The 16,719-nt window shown below is 46.0% G+C and overlaps 1 protein-coding gene across 1 annotated transcript in view; it reads left to right on the top strand.

Annotated features, from left to right (window-relative positions):
* Positions 1-16,719, top strand: part of CTNNA1 (catenin alpha 1) — a 106,685-nt gene that overhangs the window by 84,746 nt on the left and 5,220 nt on the right. The window contains exons 11-16 of the mRNA XM_085236865.1: positions 3,056-3,212; positions 8,404-8,604; positions 9,647-9,798; positions 12,410-12,520; positions 14,256-14,437; positions 15,200-15,305. Coding sequence (XP_085092991.1) covers positions 3,056-3,212; positions 8,404-8,604; positions 9,647-9,798; positions 12,410-12,520; positions 14,256-14,437; positions 15,200-15,305 — 909 coding nt within the window. The remainder of the gene's footprint in view (positions 1-3,055; positions 3,213-8,403; positions 8,605-9,646; positions 9,799-12,409; positions 12,521-14,255; positions 14,438-15,199; positions 15,306-16,719) is intronic.

Genomic DNA, 16,719 nt, shown 5'->3' with positions numbered 1-16,719 from the left:
ATGATTTCATACAGTTAAATGCCCAGTGTTTCGTGTTTTTATGCAGGAATAATTGTGTACTTCAATCAATCCCTTCACCCTTACTCCAAAATGTTTGGTTTAGATAATGAAGGAATTGCAGTGCCCACCACCCCCAGCATACATAGACACAGAAGATCCCATATTTCTGTCCTTCTGCTAAATCTGTCCAAGCATCTGTTAGAAAATAAATCAGTTGCTCTGGAGTGGATACCAGACATCATGTAAGAGTGTATTTACCTGGAAAGTTGGGGGTTTTTTTTAGGATTTTATCAGTAATCCCTGGGATATTGCCCCAGCCAGATGATGGCCGGAATAAATTGTCGATGTAAATCTTAAGCTTTGCATGTTTGATAGAGTGAAGGGTCTGATTCCCCTGGCTGAAACTGGATGTTGTGACCACTGTGCAGATGGAGATCCAGATGCTAAATGTGTACGAGTGGATTTATGACTGTGAGATAGAGTATGTGCTATGAAACAGGACTCTGGGGTGCATCAGCTCTCTTGAATTTCCTCCTGAGCGCGCGTGCAGGCGTGCACACCTTTATGAGGTTGTCTGTACTGAGCTGTAGTTCTGGCTCTAGCTCTGCAGAGCTCCCCAGCAGCCTTTGATTTCCCCATCTCTGCATCATCCACATGCTGGCTGCTTTCTAAACGCAAGGCAGGTCTGTTTGTAAGGAAGATCTCACCTGCTAATTTTGCTTGGTAGATTTGTTAAGATGCCTTTGAGGTGACTGTTCCTTTTTGCTGGTGTAACTACAAAACAAGGATCCTATTCCAGATGGGTGAGTGGCCTGCCTGAAGGATAATGGTGCAGCTTGTGCCTCCTGCATTTGAATTTGGTGGCAGTGCCTTGTTTGAGCTCTTTGAGTACTTGCTGAGCCCTCTGTCTATGACAGCTCTTCCATTAGATATGAAGAGCTGCTTAATGTGGGCATCTGGGGTTAGGCATGTGCTGCTGACAAAGATTAATGGTTCAGCCAGCTGCTGCTGTCCAGACATACATCACACAGGCACGCAGGCCATATGCTCCATCAGCAGAGAGCTGACCTGTCTGAGTGCTTAAAGTATGTTTTCATACCTGGTGTTAGCCAGGGTGGCTGGGAGAGGGGAGGAGAAAGCATCCTGAGCCCTGGCATTGCTGTCTTGTGTCTCTGTAGCAGTGGTTGTTAGCAGGATTAAAATTCAGAGCAGATTTGTGGAGCATTGCCTGTTTTCCCCATTTTGTTTGTGTGCTGCTCATCATTTTGCATTCATCTTCATAAGACTTTGGATGTCTAGATTGTCACTGATAGGTGGATAATGGGTTACATAAATGAGGCTGAGGCAAGAAATGGCAATGGCCAGACTTAAGAGCCGGGCTCCGTGACCAGAAAATGGGCTTCCCTTTCTAAAAGCTCTGATTGATTTTAAGTTCTGAACTTAATTTCCGTGCGTGTCACAAGGCTTTTTACAGAGCTCCCAGGGCTGGAGAGCCACGGTCCCATGGACAGATTGAAGCACTCAGAGCAGCCTGCGCCCCACGGCTCCCCAAAGGGACTCCTGTTCCTGCAGCTGCTTGCACGGGCAGCACAAATTCCAGGTTTTATTTTGAGGCAGGGGGAACAGCAGAGGACTGAAGCGTTGCTCAGGAAGGACAGGGGCAGTGCTGTCATTGCCAGGAGTCAGAGGTGTGTTTCAGCCCAGCAGCTCTCCTGACCAGACTGTGGTTTGTGCCAGGTTGTTTGTTTTTTTATGTTTGCACACTTGTTACATCAAGCTCACTTATAGATGTGACCAAAATTCCCAGCCTCCATCGGCAGCTGCAGTGTGGCAGCCTGCAGAGCAGGACAGCCTGGCTCAGGCACTGTTCATTCCTAGCATCCCCTGGGTGAATCAGCCTCCTTCTCCTGATTCATTCGACGCCATCATGATATCTTTAACATCATCATCATTTCCACGTTTAGTGAGTTATATCTTCTTTTAAATGCTTTGTGACACTTTCAAATGAAGCAGGTAGAAAATGTCGATTTTGGAAAAGCAGGAACATCTGGTGCTTACATGTTTTGTTCAACAACTTTGTGAAATTAATGCAGTCCTAAAGCAGAGAAGAAAAATTACACGTTGAACTTACGAGTTAATTAGCTCTAACACTCTAGCTTGAAAACAAGATTAGAATTGTCATGTTGGTCTGACTGGAGGTTTTCCCGTGCCTGGCACATCTCCAGGTCATTTTGCTAACACACACAGCAGCCAGCGCGGGTGCTGGAAGAGGAGCAGGCTCTGTGGCTGCTTCCTTCCCACACCTGGAGAGGCTTTTTTTGACATTTAACTGACCAAGGAGTTGGCACAGCATAGGTTCGTTACCGAGCAGTGGTGTAACACTTCTGCTTGGCAAAGCAGTAGGATTAGAAGGAATTACAGTCTAACAGAGAGCTTGAAAAAAACGTGCTGGGGTGTTTGGGAGGAGCAGCAGGGAAGCACCAAATACGCTCTCCTCCTCTTTCCTGCCTAATCCAGCTCTTCCAGAGCCGTCACAGAAGCCTTAAGCTATTGTAACAATTACTGGTGAGGTACAGACTAAAATTTGAAGGAAAAGAAGATAAATACAAAATATGTATTGAATTCTGTATTTGTGTATTGTTCCTGCTTCAAACTGTCAACTTAATCCGTTTGGACCTTTTTTCTCAGATTCTGGTGAGTAGCTTAGGAAATGCAGCCTCCAGTGAACCAACATCATCGTGTCTGAATATTTACCAACATCAGCTGTGCTCAGAAAGGTGCTGGGCCTTTTTAGCATGAGCTGTTAGAGAAAGGTGCAGCTGGCTGGTGTGAATACCTGCCAGGTGTCCTTGAGTGTAATAACTGACCATAATAAATGTGGGAGCACATATGAGTTGGGTGTGAAAGCATCAGAATAAACACTTTCGTGTTTAAACATCAAGTTCCTGAAAACTTACTAAACTTGCTTTGTTTGCTGCTGAGATCATTGGATAAACATACAGAACCTACTTGTTTAGTTAGGAGCGCGCTCTAAAAATCCAGAGGTGTTTTGCAGGTCATCAACGCTGCCCTGGCCCTGGCTGCAAAACCACAAAGCAAGCTGGCCCAGGAGAACATGGAGCTCTTCAAAGAGCAGTGGGAGAAGCAAGTCCGCGTGCTGACTGATGCCGTCGATGACATCACCTCCATCGATGACTTCCTGGCTGTGTCAGGTAACGGGGAGGGGTCTGAGAAACAGACTCCTCACTGAGCTTATTTCTGGAAACCAGTGGTATCCACACGTTCTGGAGTCTTTAGTTTTTGGAAGGAGTGGTGTCGGTATACTTCACCTGGCAAGCGCTGTCTTCAGCTGAGTGTGATGTAAAAATAGAGCAGGAGATCTTGGCACAAGGAGAAAAGGTATTTTTCCAAGTGTGAAAGCAGCAATAGTTTAGTTAGCAGGTACTCTAGAAACTTGTCATTGCTCTTACAGAGTAAGCATGCATAAATGTATGTATTTACATGTCAGCAGACAGATCGGCTTAAATATAGCAAGAGACGCTTTGAATCTGGATTTGGAATTGCTAGTGAGCTTCCCATAGATTGCCATGTAGCTCTGGGAGACAAACCTCACTGCTAATGGCGGTGAAACAGAAAATGTGAGTGTGCAGGCCACGAACTGGCAGAAAGCAGAATCCCTCCTTTCACCTCGGACTGCTCTTACCTCATTAAAAATTAATATCCAGCTATAATCGTACAAGTTAATTAAAACTGTTCATATAGAAGACATTCTGTGAATATTTTTAATCACATCAGTTTTACTAATGTTTTTAAGGAAGATCAGATACTTATCACAATACATTAATAATTCCATTTGTCACAGTGCTTGCCAAGATAACCTGTTTTATCAGCATCAGATGATAAAGACCTGCTAGTAGCTGCTGTGACCTAGAAATAATAGGGGCATTTTTATTTTCACGTCCTCTAATTCCACTTGAGTCAGAGGACACAGAGCTATAACACATGAATTGTGGCTGCACTAGCTTTCACAAATTGCCACTACAAACCCAGGGCCTAATTTTCCTGGTGCAAACAGACTGGAGCATCTCCAGTGACCTAGAAAGCCAAGTCGTAAAGCGATATTTCACGGGAGGATGTGTGGGATCGGAAGCACCGAGCCAACGCATCGAGGAAGTGCAGGTGAAAATACAGATAACAAAGAGTTATCAGTGTTATGGTGTGTGTTTTATGCCCTGGGTTCTGAATAAAAGCTTTCTGTGCGATGAGTTAGCAGAAGCTTACTCGGCAATTGAACGTCCTCGTTCTCTTTATCTTTCTGCGTCTTCTTCGTTGCAGCAGCAGCTGAAATTGCACAGCTGTGAGGAGCCTATTTCTGGGGAAATATATTTAGAGAGAATTGTGTGCTGAAGTTCACGGCTCCATTTGGAGTTTGTCCACGAGCGTACAAAACATTTTAAAGAGAAAAAGCCGTTATTCTGTGGAACTGCGGCCCGCTTAAAGCCGCCCGGCTGTGTTTTGCCTACCGGTGGGGCTGAGACCAGCAGGGCCGAGTGGTCTCCTTCCTTGTGCAGCCCCCTCGCTGAGACGGGTACTTCTGAGGGGCAGGTCGTGGTGCTGCCTGCTGCTGAACGGCTCTGAAGAGCTGCAGGGCCTTGGCAGTGGGCGGGGGGATTTCGTCCTGGGGCGGCGACTGGCTGACTCAGGAGGCTGCTCCCCTGCCCTGTGCGCGATGCCGTGGAAATGCCACACTTAGTGACTACTTCAGATGCTCGAGTGCCTTCAGCAATTGTTTGTATTTGCTGCGTTATTAGAGAGGTGTTTGAAAAATATTAAAGCAATAAATATTGCTTCGAGTATTATTTGTTTGAACTTTGATAAATGCTTTCCATATAAATGCCACTGCTGCAGTTCTCTGCTAAAAGTCGAAACGTGTCTTTGGATAAAATGGTGATGGCTGTGATTTATGCCAGGTTTCCTTTGGGGTTATTGGGATCTTTGAGCATGGTGGGGTTTATATAGATTGCTAACTGGGATGTAAGCAAAATAAAAAAGTGTTCTGGCAGTCTGTGTGTTTGTGTGCAGCGTCACATTCCTGCAGTGCCCAGCATAAAACTCATGCTTTGTTGATCAATTTATGCTAGAGTTGTTATAATTAAGAAAAGGTTTGATGAGAGAGACATTCATTTTAGATGATAGCGGATTGTTGTGCAGGAATGAGGACACCTAACTGTGCAGTGTTGAGGTTGGCCTTCAAAGAGCACAGCATGAGAAAGGCTCTGCTAGGATGGACAACGGCCTGGCAGTGGCTAATTGTTAGGGCCTAGGAAATTAGTGACAGGAGACTCCTAAAGACTAAGGATCCTCCCTAAACGCTCCCAGCCATGAGTGTTTGCAGTCCAGGGAGCGCCAGCAACTGAGGTGATACCTTCTGAACAGTTCTTGACAGGTTTTTCTCTTTAAGCTCGTGTTAGTTGCTCTTTCAGCCATTATCACCCCTTGACATCTCCAGCATCTTGTGCAGAACTCACAGCCTTAGCTGTGCTCCGTGTGAAGAGCCTCCTTATTTTTGACACATCACCTATTTGCTCCAGTCGATGCCCCCAGTTGTAGAAGATAGGAAGAGTTTTTTCACTCCTTGCTGTGTGTAAGTGTACAGACCTCTGTGCTGTGCCCCCTCGGTCATCTCCTTGACTGCAGTGCCTGTTCATTATTCCTCCTTTCAGAGCTCTTCAGTGCCTCCTGTGATTCCTGTCCTCTGATGAGTCCCATCTCTAGCACTCTGCCTGTGGTTCCGACTGATTCTGTCCTTCAGTTGCTGGTAGCACGGTGTAAAAAATCAAATCCAGTATTCTGAAGTCACCTGGTTCTCCTTCAGAACCCTCTTAAAAACCATTCCATATCCTGCCTCCTGTTCTGGTGCAGATGGAGGTTTGAGCTGGAGATTGCCCATCGTGATGGAGCTGTTTCTTAAGAGCCTCTAGATGAAGACTTGTGGTCACACTGATTGCCCTTATTACAAAATGAATACTGTGTTTTTAAGTGTATGAACATGCAAGTGTTTGTTCTGTAACCACGTCCTGGCACTGTGGCTTCACCTGGTTTCTCCAATGTCCCTTGTCAAGGAAAGGTCCAGCACGGAGATGGCTCTGAGACCGTCCATGGGAACGTGGTAGAAAGGCAGAATTACGTCCACAACTTAAACTTGGGGAACTTGCTTTTATATTTTGGTCCTCCTTTAGCCCCCAGCACCCCCATAGCAGCCTTGTTAAGGTATTCAGAAAAGGCATTCCTGCCCCCTTTGATGGGAGCTGGAAGGTGCGTTGTGGTGCTGGAATGAGAGCTGGCAGTCACACTGTTTGAATTCTCTTAGCTTTTCACAGTTCTTTGAATGTCCTTGTTTGCTCTAAAAATATTTTCTACTAGAAAAACATGGCCTGTCCTCTTACCTTCTCTTACCTTGTCACCAAACCACACCATTTTCCCTGTACATACTTCAGTAGGACGAGATCCCTTTGCTGCTGCCCATATTCCGTTCTGTGTTACCTTCTGTTGCTATGAGATTTTTCTCCTGCTCAGCAGCACCAAGGCTGATGTAGGACAGCTCTGTAACCTCCCTGAAGGTAGTTGTGCTGAAGCCGTGTGTCAGCATTTCCCTGCCCTGCACCTTGGCCTCAGCAGATGGCATTCAGCACCAGACACCCGTGGTCTGTGCGCCTGTAGGACAGGTAGAAGTGTGTGCCTGTACCAGCACTGAGCAGTGTCACATCTCATCTCTTGTCATCCAGCTGCAGAGCAGGAGCAGAGCGGATGCCTCTGACAGTCCTGCACTTCCCCGCAGCCCTTGCAGGCTTCCCCTCACATCCTTCTGGCCACTTTGCATCTGCAGAAGGCATTAAGTGGTCGGCAGCATTTAAACATCCGTCCTCGTCTCGCCCATGCCCTTTATTAAAGCCCATATCATCTGAAGAGGCTTTTAAATGATCTGTGGCTTACTTTATTCTTTCAGGAACTCAAGCAATAAACATCGTGTTATTTGGCCTGACACTGATGCTTTTCTCTTCGCCTTTGTAACTTGCAGGGCTGTCTGTCTCTTGCTTTAATTCTGAGCCTGTGCGTGCTCCTTGCCAGGGCTGTTGCAGCACGGCTGCCTGCTCACTGAATTGTCAAATCACTAACAAACCTGCACTTTCCTCTTGTAGGGCCACATCCTGCCCTCAGCTGAACTTGCTCGGGCTGAGTTCCTTCGGAGGTATTTCACAAGTGCACTGTTTGTCCGGGTTGCTTACACAGGTCTCACAGTATTGCACCTGGCTCTGCTAATTTTATGTAAATTGGGCAGAGCTCTTCCAGCAGCAGCCCTTCCAGCCAGTTCATACGAATCCTCTCTCAGCTCCATGTGCTGCTCATCTCTCCCCAGCTCGTGCAAAAACAGGTCTGCTACCACCTGGGCAGGGAGTAGAAGCTCCTTTGGTAGCAGTGTCGTGTGATTAAGGCAGCAGAAGGTAATGCTGGAAATGATTTAAGGGACAAAGCAGGGATGCTTCCAAGGAGGTATCTGACGAAGCAGCACAAACGTTGGATTGCAGTGTCAAATCGTTGCTCCTGATGTATTAAAGAAGTGTCTGACAGAGTTTGTAAGAGCAGAGTTTGTAAGTTCTGGGTAGGTGTGTGATGAGCACCCAAACCTCTCCAGGCATTTTCAGAAATCTCTTCAGGGTTTTTACTCATTTGGAACCTCTCGAGCTTGATGAGCGAAGGAAAACATGTCTATTAGAATGTATTTTCTTAAAGCAAATTACAAAAGGAGCTTTTATGGCTTTATTTTCTGTTTTCTTATGAGGCAGTGAGTACTCCACTGCTGGAACACTTTTGGCATAAATCACTGCATGTGCTGCCTGTCTTAATGCGTGCAGAGGACTGACAACCACAACTAGTGTGACACCCTCCCATGGTGTGTGTTGGTTGTAGGAGAACTCTAGTAGGAAGCCAGGAAAGTGCACCCAGTGCCCCCATCTGTCAGGGCGTTAGTGGGTGAGGTGTGGCTGGGCCACCTACCTGTAATGACAGCGGGAGTGGCTTGCAGGTATTTGGAACAAGGGCTGGGGCATGGGAAGAAACGAGTTTAGGGAAGCTCCAGCTGAAGCCAGCTTTTGTGTTGGCAAAATTGAGTACAGAGAGGGGACAGGAGGTTTGGATGCCTCCGGATGAACGGACCGATGGTTCCTGTGACAACTGGTTTGGACAGACAGCTGTTTGCTGGTTGTAGCAAGCTTAAAAATTAATGCTTTACAGCATCTAGCTGGAGGTTTTTTAGAGCAGGTCACACGCTGAGAAATTGTAATGCTGATGTACACGACAGAAAAGAAGATATTACCGTCTAAATCCTCCTTCTTTTACCACCAGAGAACCATATTTTAGAAGATGTAAACAAATGTGTCATTGCTCTCCAAGAAAAAGATGTTGATGGTTTAGACCGCACAGCTGGTGCAATTCGAGGACGTGCTGCTCGAGTCATTCATGTTGTCACCTCTGAAATGGATAACTACGAACCTGGAGTCTACACTGAGAAGGTGCTGGAAGCGACGAAGCTGTTGTCCAACACAGGTAAGGCAGCTCTTCCAGGACCCCGGGTTCACGTTGCTTCCAAGTGGGTGGGCAGACGGAGAGCAGTGTGCCTATGAAATCTATTAAACACTCCATTTACATACTGTAATGAAAATTAGTGGGAGTTATTTGCAGAGCTGTTGCAAAATGAGAAAAGTAATTTTGCTTTGTTGACTGGCTTAAAACTCAGCAGCACAAAAGGTCTCCCTGGCTGTGCTGGCTGTCAGCCTGAGCTGAGCCAAGTGGAAGTGCCAGGGAATGAGTCCCAGACAGCGAGTCAGGGCTTGTGGGCACGCCGGGCATCTTGCAGCTGTACCACGATCTGGAAGGGTTTCTGCTGCATCGCCCCAGCAGAATGAGGGTGCATTTTTGTATAGCCTGTAAAAGAAGCACTGCAGGTCCTAGTCCCCCATCCCATAGAGTAAACGTGGGTGTTGCTGTGAACAGGCTGGTAACATCCATCTAGGGTAAGAAATGGTTCTGGGTGCTTCAACGAGTGCTATGCCAAGGATCAGTTGCTGTTTTTGTTTTAATTACAACTTTGATGAAGAATCACGGGTGGCACTGAGGAGCCAAACAGACTCAGATGGCTCTGTGATGTTCTTCCTGCGGCGGCGGTGAGTCACTGAGGCACAGAGGTGCACGCTGCCCTGCTCAGTGCCTTGTCAGCCCCAGCCTCGTGATGGTAATGTGCCCCACGGTGATGTGTCTCTGTCTGGAGGAAATGTTAAACAAGTGCTTGATGTTGTATCCCATAGACTGTATCTGCTTCCCCAGGACTTTTCTTTTTGAGCACTACGAGGGTGGGATAAACTTTTCACTGTGTGTGGGGGAAGAAAACAAGTAGCAGCAGAATAAACACAAAATGCAGCAGATATGATAGGACTGAAGCAACGGTATTGGTGTTCACTTGTAGGACGTGTTTCGAGTTTAAAGGGAACTATTGCACACTTTCCAGCAACAGTTAGCAGCACACGCTCACCTACGAGGGTATCTGTGTTACTGGGTTGGAAATGACAGCTCTTCTGTGCTCTTAATACAGTTATGCCACGGTTTACTGAGCAAGTAGAAGCTGCCGTGGAAGCACTGAGTTCAGACCCTGCTCAGCCAATGGATGAAAATGAATTTATTGATGCTTCGCGACTGGTGTACGATGGAATCCGAGATATCCGGAAAGCTGTACTGATGATCAGAGTGAGTGTCACTTACCTAAGCTGCTTTCAGTCTCTGCTCACTTTCCCCCAGTCACTGAGCAAACACGCATCAGTTTTATTCAGAGCAGACAGCGTAAGATTTTCATTTAGCTCATGTTAACATCCTCAGTCTTAAAAAGTGCTAATCACTCTGTGGAGTACTTCAGAAGTGCGTGTTGACTCAGATTCATTAAACAGATCTGAGCATCAATGATAGCCTTGAGTGGTGATGCTAAATACCCTTCACGCATCTTTTATAGAATCATGTTAATGCCTCGTTTATTAATGTGCTAAATCAGTGACCTTTGATTTAACAATTGCGAGTGAATTCCTACTGTAGATGCCTTTTCATGGTTTAAGAGCCTCAAAGTAAAGCTTAATGTTTCTTTCTTAAGTAAATTTTGAGAATTAATGCTAGTTAGCTGAAAATGGGTTTAGAAGAGCTCAGTCTGTAGTTCTCTCCAGGTTTCTATAGCTTGTATTCATTAATTGGCTAACCTCGTTAAAAAGAGACCAGTTCACAGAACCTGGGGGCAGCAGTGAAGGGGCAGAGGAGCTGCTGCAGTTGTTTGGAGGGACGCAGAGCACAGCTCTGGGCAGATCTCTAGAGCAGCAGCATGGTGAAGAGTGGCAGGAGCCAGACACAGACACAGCAAACAGAAGTGTGGAGGTTTTATTCCTCGTTTGCTTTTTCCCTGTGCCCCCCGACTCCAAACTAAATGCCTCGCAGATGAACTCTCCTTGTCTTTCACAGTGATAACCAGTGCAGATGCATCTCAGTAAATTGACAACGCACAGCCCCACAACGTATGTGATTACAGTAACCACTGCAGTACTGTCTTCCATATTTGCTGCTTAAAGCAAAGAATCAGATAGGAAATCAGAAGGAAAGCTGACAGCCACATATGTGCTCTCCTTATAATTCTCTTGTATTTACGCTCGGGATTTATAGAGAGCCAACGCTGTATGAAGATATCAGTGCTTTCCTGCTCCGCAGACGAGCTAATTGGATTCACCCCCTGCTAGAGTCCTTGTTATTCAGGACATGGGAGCAGGGCTGCCAATTGCACGTCGGCAGTAATTAGCAGAGCTGGCAGTGCCAGGGCTGCTGACATTTCCCCCTGTGGCTGATGTCAGGGTGCCAGTCGCTGGCGGCAGCACTCTGCTGACACATTGACGACCTGTAGAAAAAGTCAAGGTGTTGTTATTTGTTGTCCAGAGGGCTGTAAGGTGTAGAATGCACTTAGATAAAAGAAGATGCCAGAACCCCACTTCGGCAGGCCGTGGGCTCTGGCTGAGCGCAGGCACGGCAGCAGGATGCTGCACAGCATGGCTGGGGCAGCACGCTGGCTGACCTGAGCTCTGGGGCTTGCTGCTTGGAAACCAGAAGGAAAAGTCATTTCATTACCTGACTTTTGTGCTTCTGCAGCCTGTTTTCAGAAGTAAAATCTCACTCTGTCTGTAGTTATTGAAACAAAGCTCTTTGCTCCCTGGTCCCCTGGCAACCTCCTGTCAGCCCCAGAAGAGTCTTTGCCCCCTGGCTGTGGGATGGACAGGAAGAGAAGGGGCTCTGGCATTGCCAGCATCTTCCTAAAGATGTGGCAGAACGGACTGGGGGGGATTTTCACCCTTTTCTTAAAATACTGATACACCGACGTACTCAGCAGTGTAAGTCCCTGCTCAGTCCTTAAGGGCACGGGCAGCAGCTGGGGCCAAAATACGTCTCAGTTGTCAGCATGCTCAGCCACCTCTGCTTTTTTGCACCTCTTCTGCACAAGTGTTTATATTTTAAGTGTATTACAAGATGTCTGCGTCAGTATCAGGAAACAAGTTTATGAAATTGAGCATGGGAAGGAAACCTGAAGAGCAAGGACTTCGTTTGCATTTTGTCTATTGATCCCAATTCGTGGCATTGATCAGTGAAGTTCTTTGTTGATCCAGCTCTGCAGAATTACCATCAAGCTCTTAGCAGAGATGCATGCAGTATTTTAACAAACACGCTGTTTGAACTGATAAGCTTTATAAAAATGTTGCCAGCCATAGACTGGCAGTAGCAAAAATAAATTCTAGGCAAGCGGGAAGTAGGTCAGCTGGGTTTAGCCTACAGCATAAAAGCTGGCCCTGACTAGCTAAAAATTTTAAGTTTCTCCTGAGGGATAAGAATAAATTTCGATACATTTTGTCTGTTGTTAATTCAGTCGATGCTTTGATTCATAATTGTGCTACAGACGTCCGTGGTTGTGAATCAGGGCTTAAAGTTGTATGTAATTTTAGCTTCAGAATGTCAAGCGAAGCTTTTACATTTATCAAAGTTGCAAAAGGTGATGTTCGTTTTGGAAAGACTTCTTCTGTATTTCAGCTCCTCTGTGCATTTGTGTCCTCTGACAAATCTCAGATGTTCAGTGACTGCTCAGTAATTTGGGGGATTTCTACCGTGTTTAACGTGAGCACTCAGCTGTGCGTTCCACGCGCCGGCCTGATGCGCCTTCCTGCTCAGAACATTGAGTAATTCTTACCTTTGTTTATTTCCATTCTCACAAACACAGCGTTCTCTTTGATTTTAGAGCCATTCAAACTGCTGTCTGACTCTTGGTGCACTTCTCTCCCCTCAGACCCCCGAGGAGTTGGATGATTCCGACTTCGAGACGGAGGATTTCGATGTCCGAAGCAGAACAAGCATTCAGACAGAAGATGACCAACTCATTGCTGGACAAAGTGCCAGGGTAAGGAAGAAATCTGTGTGTCAGCAGGGCCTGTCCTGCTTTCAAGAAGCAGTTCAGCTCGTATTGAAGATCCAGGTTAAATTTTGGTGGAAATGTTAGATCAGAAAGCAGCCCTTCTGTTTCCAGTTTCCTTTGGAAAAGGAGTTCAAGTGAGATGCAGCAGTGTTGGCGTGACGGATGTCACAAACACTTGTGTTTCGTTGTAGACGTTCTGAAAGATCAGAATGCTTCTCATACTGATGAGCTGCTCCAGAGAATCACACAGAATCACAGAATGGCCAGGGTCAGAAGGGACCTCAAGGATCACGAATCTCCAACCCCCTGCCACATGCGGGGCCACCAACCTCCACATTTAATACCAGTCCAGGCTGCCCAGGGCCCCATGCAACCTGGCCTTGAACACCTCCAGGGATGGATGGGGCATCCACAGCCTCTCTAGGCAGCTGTTCCAGCACCTCACCACTCTCATAGTGAAGAACTTTCCCCTGACATCCAACCTAAAGCAGACGTTGTAGGCACTGCCCTTTAGTTAGGCAAGGAGTGTCTGCAGTAAGATACAGGACAAGTAATTCTGCTGTGTGGCTGTTAGTTACAACAGGCAAATACTGACTGTGTGGGCATGAAACTTTGCAGTTCAGGCATTTTTTACAAAGGTCTTCTTATGCATACGTTTGGCCACCGGGCCTTTAATCAAGACGATGTTGAAAGCAGCTGGAAAATGAAGTAATTTAAACTAAGTGAATTTCCTATGACTGTTAAAAATGAAAGCACTGATACGTAATGCATAATCATTAACAGGTGATAGCTTAAAATTGGTACATGGAAGGAAAAGCAGGCCTTACCTTTGTTTTTGCTTGACGTGTTCCCTTCTGGATCAATAACAATTTATCCTCTTGGGAAAGTGCCACAAAAGATTTTTCGGAAGGCTCTTTTTGTCCACAACCAGACAGGAGTGGTGAGGCCTTATTTATCAAACTGCCACACTGGCTTTGGAGCCGTGCAAACCCCGAGTGCTTTTGTGCTCTCCCTCCTCGGGCTGCACCCCATTGCGCACCCCTGCCCTCCTTCTATTTCCATGCAGACATTTCTCATTCACCTTTCAGCACGGTGCTGCCAGATGCATTTCACCCTAAAGCTCCTTTTCACCTGCTGCTGGAGGCACCAATGCTCCCAGTATTTATGAAGGCAGAGGCACTGAGGCTCATACAGGCTGTAAACCTATGCTAGTAGATTTTATGCAGGAGTAAGCACATATTCTTTATTTCCACTTGCATTTTTCTCAGCATTCATGTTTCAAAACAGCATTTTTTGCCTGATCCATAATACTTCCTTTGTGCATTACAACACTGAAAGATACCCAAGCAGATCCTCCTTCCAAAACTCTTACATTTAGAGAAGAGGCAAGTCCCTCCTCGCCGTGCTGCTGTTCTGATGGATGGTAACATGAGGCAAACATGGTTGGATTCACACAGTTTTGCCATGCAAACGTCTGTGCTTTGGATGTCAGCTTGTCTGTCCAGGCATTTTTTCTTCTTTAGTGCTGGTAGTAATTCATACAGCATAAACTTTGTGTTCAAAATGGAAGGAAATCATTTTGGAAATCCTCCAGGTAGAGGATTGCTATTAAAGTTTTATCCCCTATCAACATAACTTAAATTGGTTATCAGTGAAATGTTCCACAAGGCCTTCTGCACCGTGGCTGGAGGAGGCTCTGTGAGAAAGCTCTCTCTTTCAGGCTATCATGGCACAGCTCCCTCAAGAGCAAAAGGCCAAGATTGCTGAGCAGGTAGCGAGCTTCCAGGAAGAAAAGAGCAAATTGGATGCTGAAGTATCAAAATGGGATGACAGCGGTAATGATATAATTGTTCTGGCAAAACAAATGTGTATGATTATGATGGAAATGACAGACTTCACCAGGTGAGTCTTTTTAATTTGTGCACACAACACCTCTCAGAACTGCCTGAGATGGGGATCCTTTTTAGCAGTCTGGCTTCTTGTAATTTCCTTTAAATGTTAACCCGTTAAAGCCTGGGAATTAACCTGGGAGAGGTGTTACTGTGCAGTGACTGGGGTGGTAATAACTGTTCAGATTGATCTATAGATGCATGCAGTTACTGCCTGACTTTCTTTCTTCCTTAAGGGTGATTTGGTCCCAAAGAGTATATATGTGTTTATAGATATATGCAACTATACATATATAGAGTTGTTCAGTTCTTTACAACATTAAGTTCTATGGGCTTCTTGATATTGCTGTGCTGCAAAAATAGTTCCTCACACAGTTATTTGCAAAAGAAAGAGTGGTTTTTTGATGGCTTTTGAAATGCATTTACTAGACTTCATACAACACTATTTTTTAAACTTGATGTTGCGTTCCATGCAAATTACAAATCTGTCTTCTAAAATGTTATCTCTCATCATAATTAGTTTGCTTGAAACAGTAAAGTTTTAAGATGTTTTTATTCCTGCATTTAATCTGAACGTGGGGAGAGGCTGCGGGGGGGATCTGCCTGGGAGGTGCATGAAGAGGCAGTAATGGCTGCACCTGTGACCTGCCTGCTTGTGCAGCCTCATTTGTGCTGAGGGCTGTACTTCCACTGGAATAAGCAATAGGAAGTGCAGTATCCTGTTCAGTCTTCTGTTCTTCTGATGCTAGGAGGTACGATCCATTCTGTTTTACAGAGGTAAAGGTCCACTGAAAAATACATCAGATGTGATTAGTGCGGCCAAGAAGATTGCAGAGGCTGGCTCAAGGATGGACAAGCTGGGACGCACTATTGCTGACCACGTAAGTCACAGTTCATTTTCATAACCCTCCAGCACAAATGAGCAACAGGAGATCTTTCGTACTGCAGACGTGATGAATGCTACAATCTGTGGTTACTTGTGAGGTCTGGGTATGTTTCTGAACTGAATTTCCAGAGTTGCGTGGTAGTCTTCTCCTGCTTGCTGCTCTCCTGCCACCCTCAGCAGTGTAAGCAGCTGGACACGTCCAGCCATGAGACCTGCAGCTCCCTGGCTTCAACGAAGCACCTGCAATCTGACAGCCCTGCTCTGTGCCACGCAGCAGCCAGGCCAGTGCCTCTAACTGAGCAGGGCTGGAACAGTTCCTGTTGTTTTCATCATGCTGGGCTGCCCAACACTTTCCAAAGCAATGACGAGGCTGTGTAGGCAAAACTGTAATTACTGCACGTGGCCTGTTTGCACAACCTGTAATATTATTTCTGAGGCAGCTTTTTAATATTGAACGATTTTCAAATGCCCCATAGATGAATGGTGGCCTCACCATTCTTGTCAGATCTGCCAGCATTATTCCTTCTGTCCAGCCAGAGCTGATGGAGATGTGGAGCCAGGAATGCTGGGTGCTCTGCATCATCCCAGGCTGAGGTGCAGGTGCTGTGCTCTGTGTGCTACAGTATTTGGAAAGAATTCTGTAGGGCTGAGCGTGGCCAGCTCAGGGTTTATGCAACGCATTCTGTGCCACTGCAGAGCTGGGTTGGGCCAAGCAGAAACACCTTTGGTCTCAGTCCACACCCAAATTGCAGACATAGTAATGCTCTGCCTTTAGAAGATGCCCTGAAAGGCAAGTGGGTTAGGTCTGAGATCATGACTGCTATGAACTGTGTTTTGTGCAGCTGTTGCTTGCTTTTCAGTCTTGCTCTGAACATAATTGATAATTCCAGGCTTCTAATGAAGCCGTCTTACTCTGGAATTAAATCTTTGTAATGCAGATCTCTATTAAGTGTTGCATCAAGAGGACTTGGTGCTCACCTCAGTGTATTAATGGTGCAGTGAAAAACCTTTGATGAGGAGCAAAAGTGGGAAAGTGTTGTTTAAAATGGGGCTCCTTGCTGTAGCACTCTGCCAGCTGTATTTCTGGGGATCAGGTGCCATTGCTGCCTTAGGGAAATGAGGCGAGGAGCAGTTTGTGTTGGAGACCTCGGGGGATCTTAGGCTGAAAGTTCACAATGCTGCTTTTTCTAGTTCATGTGCTTTACACAAACCTGGTGTATGGGTTTCTGCACCGAGCAGTGCTGAAAGAGAGGAGGAAGGCTAAATGGCTGCTTTTAGTAGGCATCAAGTCGGTGAAAATGTAAAAGATGAAGCACAGGTCAGGAGATAAAAGGAGCAGGAAAGCACAGTTAGTCATTTTGACAGGAATATGGCTTTTTTGTGACTCCACACCCTGCTAATACTTCCAC

This window comes from Meleagris gallopavo, chromosome 15 (genome assembly GCF_905368555.1).
Source record: "Meleagris gallopavo chromosome 15, MGAL_WU_HG_1.1, whole genome shotgun sequence".
Lineage (NCBI taxonomy): Eukaryota > Metazoa > Chordata > Aves > Galliformes > Phasianidae > Meleagris > Meleagris gallopavo.
This window is presented reverse-complemented; position numbering and strand designations above follow the sequence as displayed.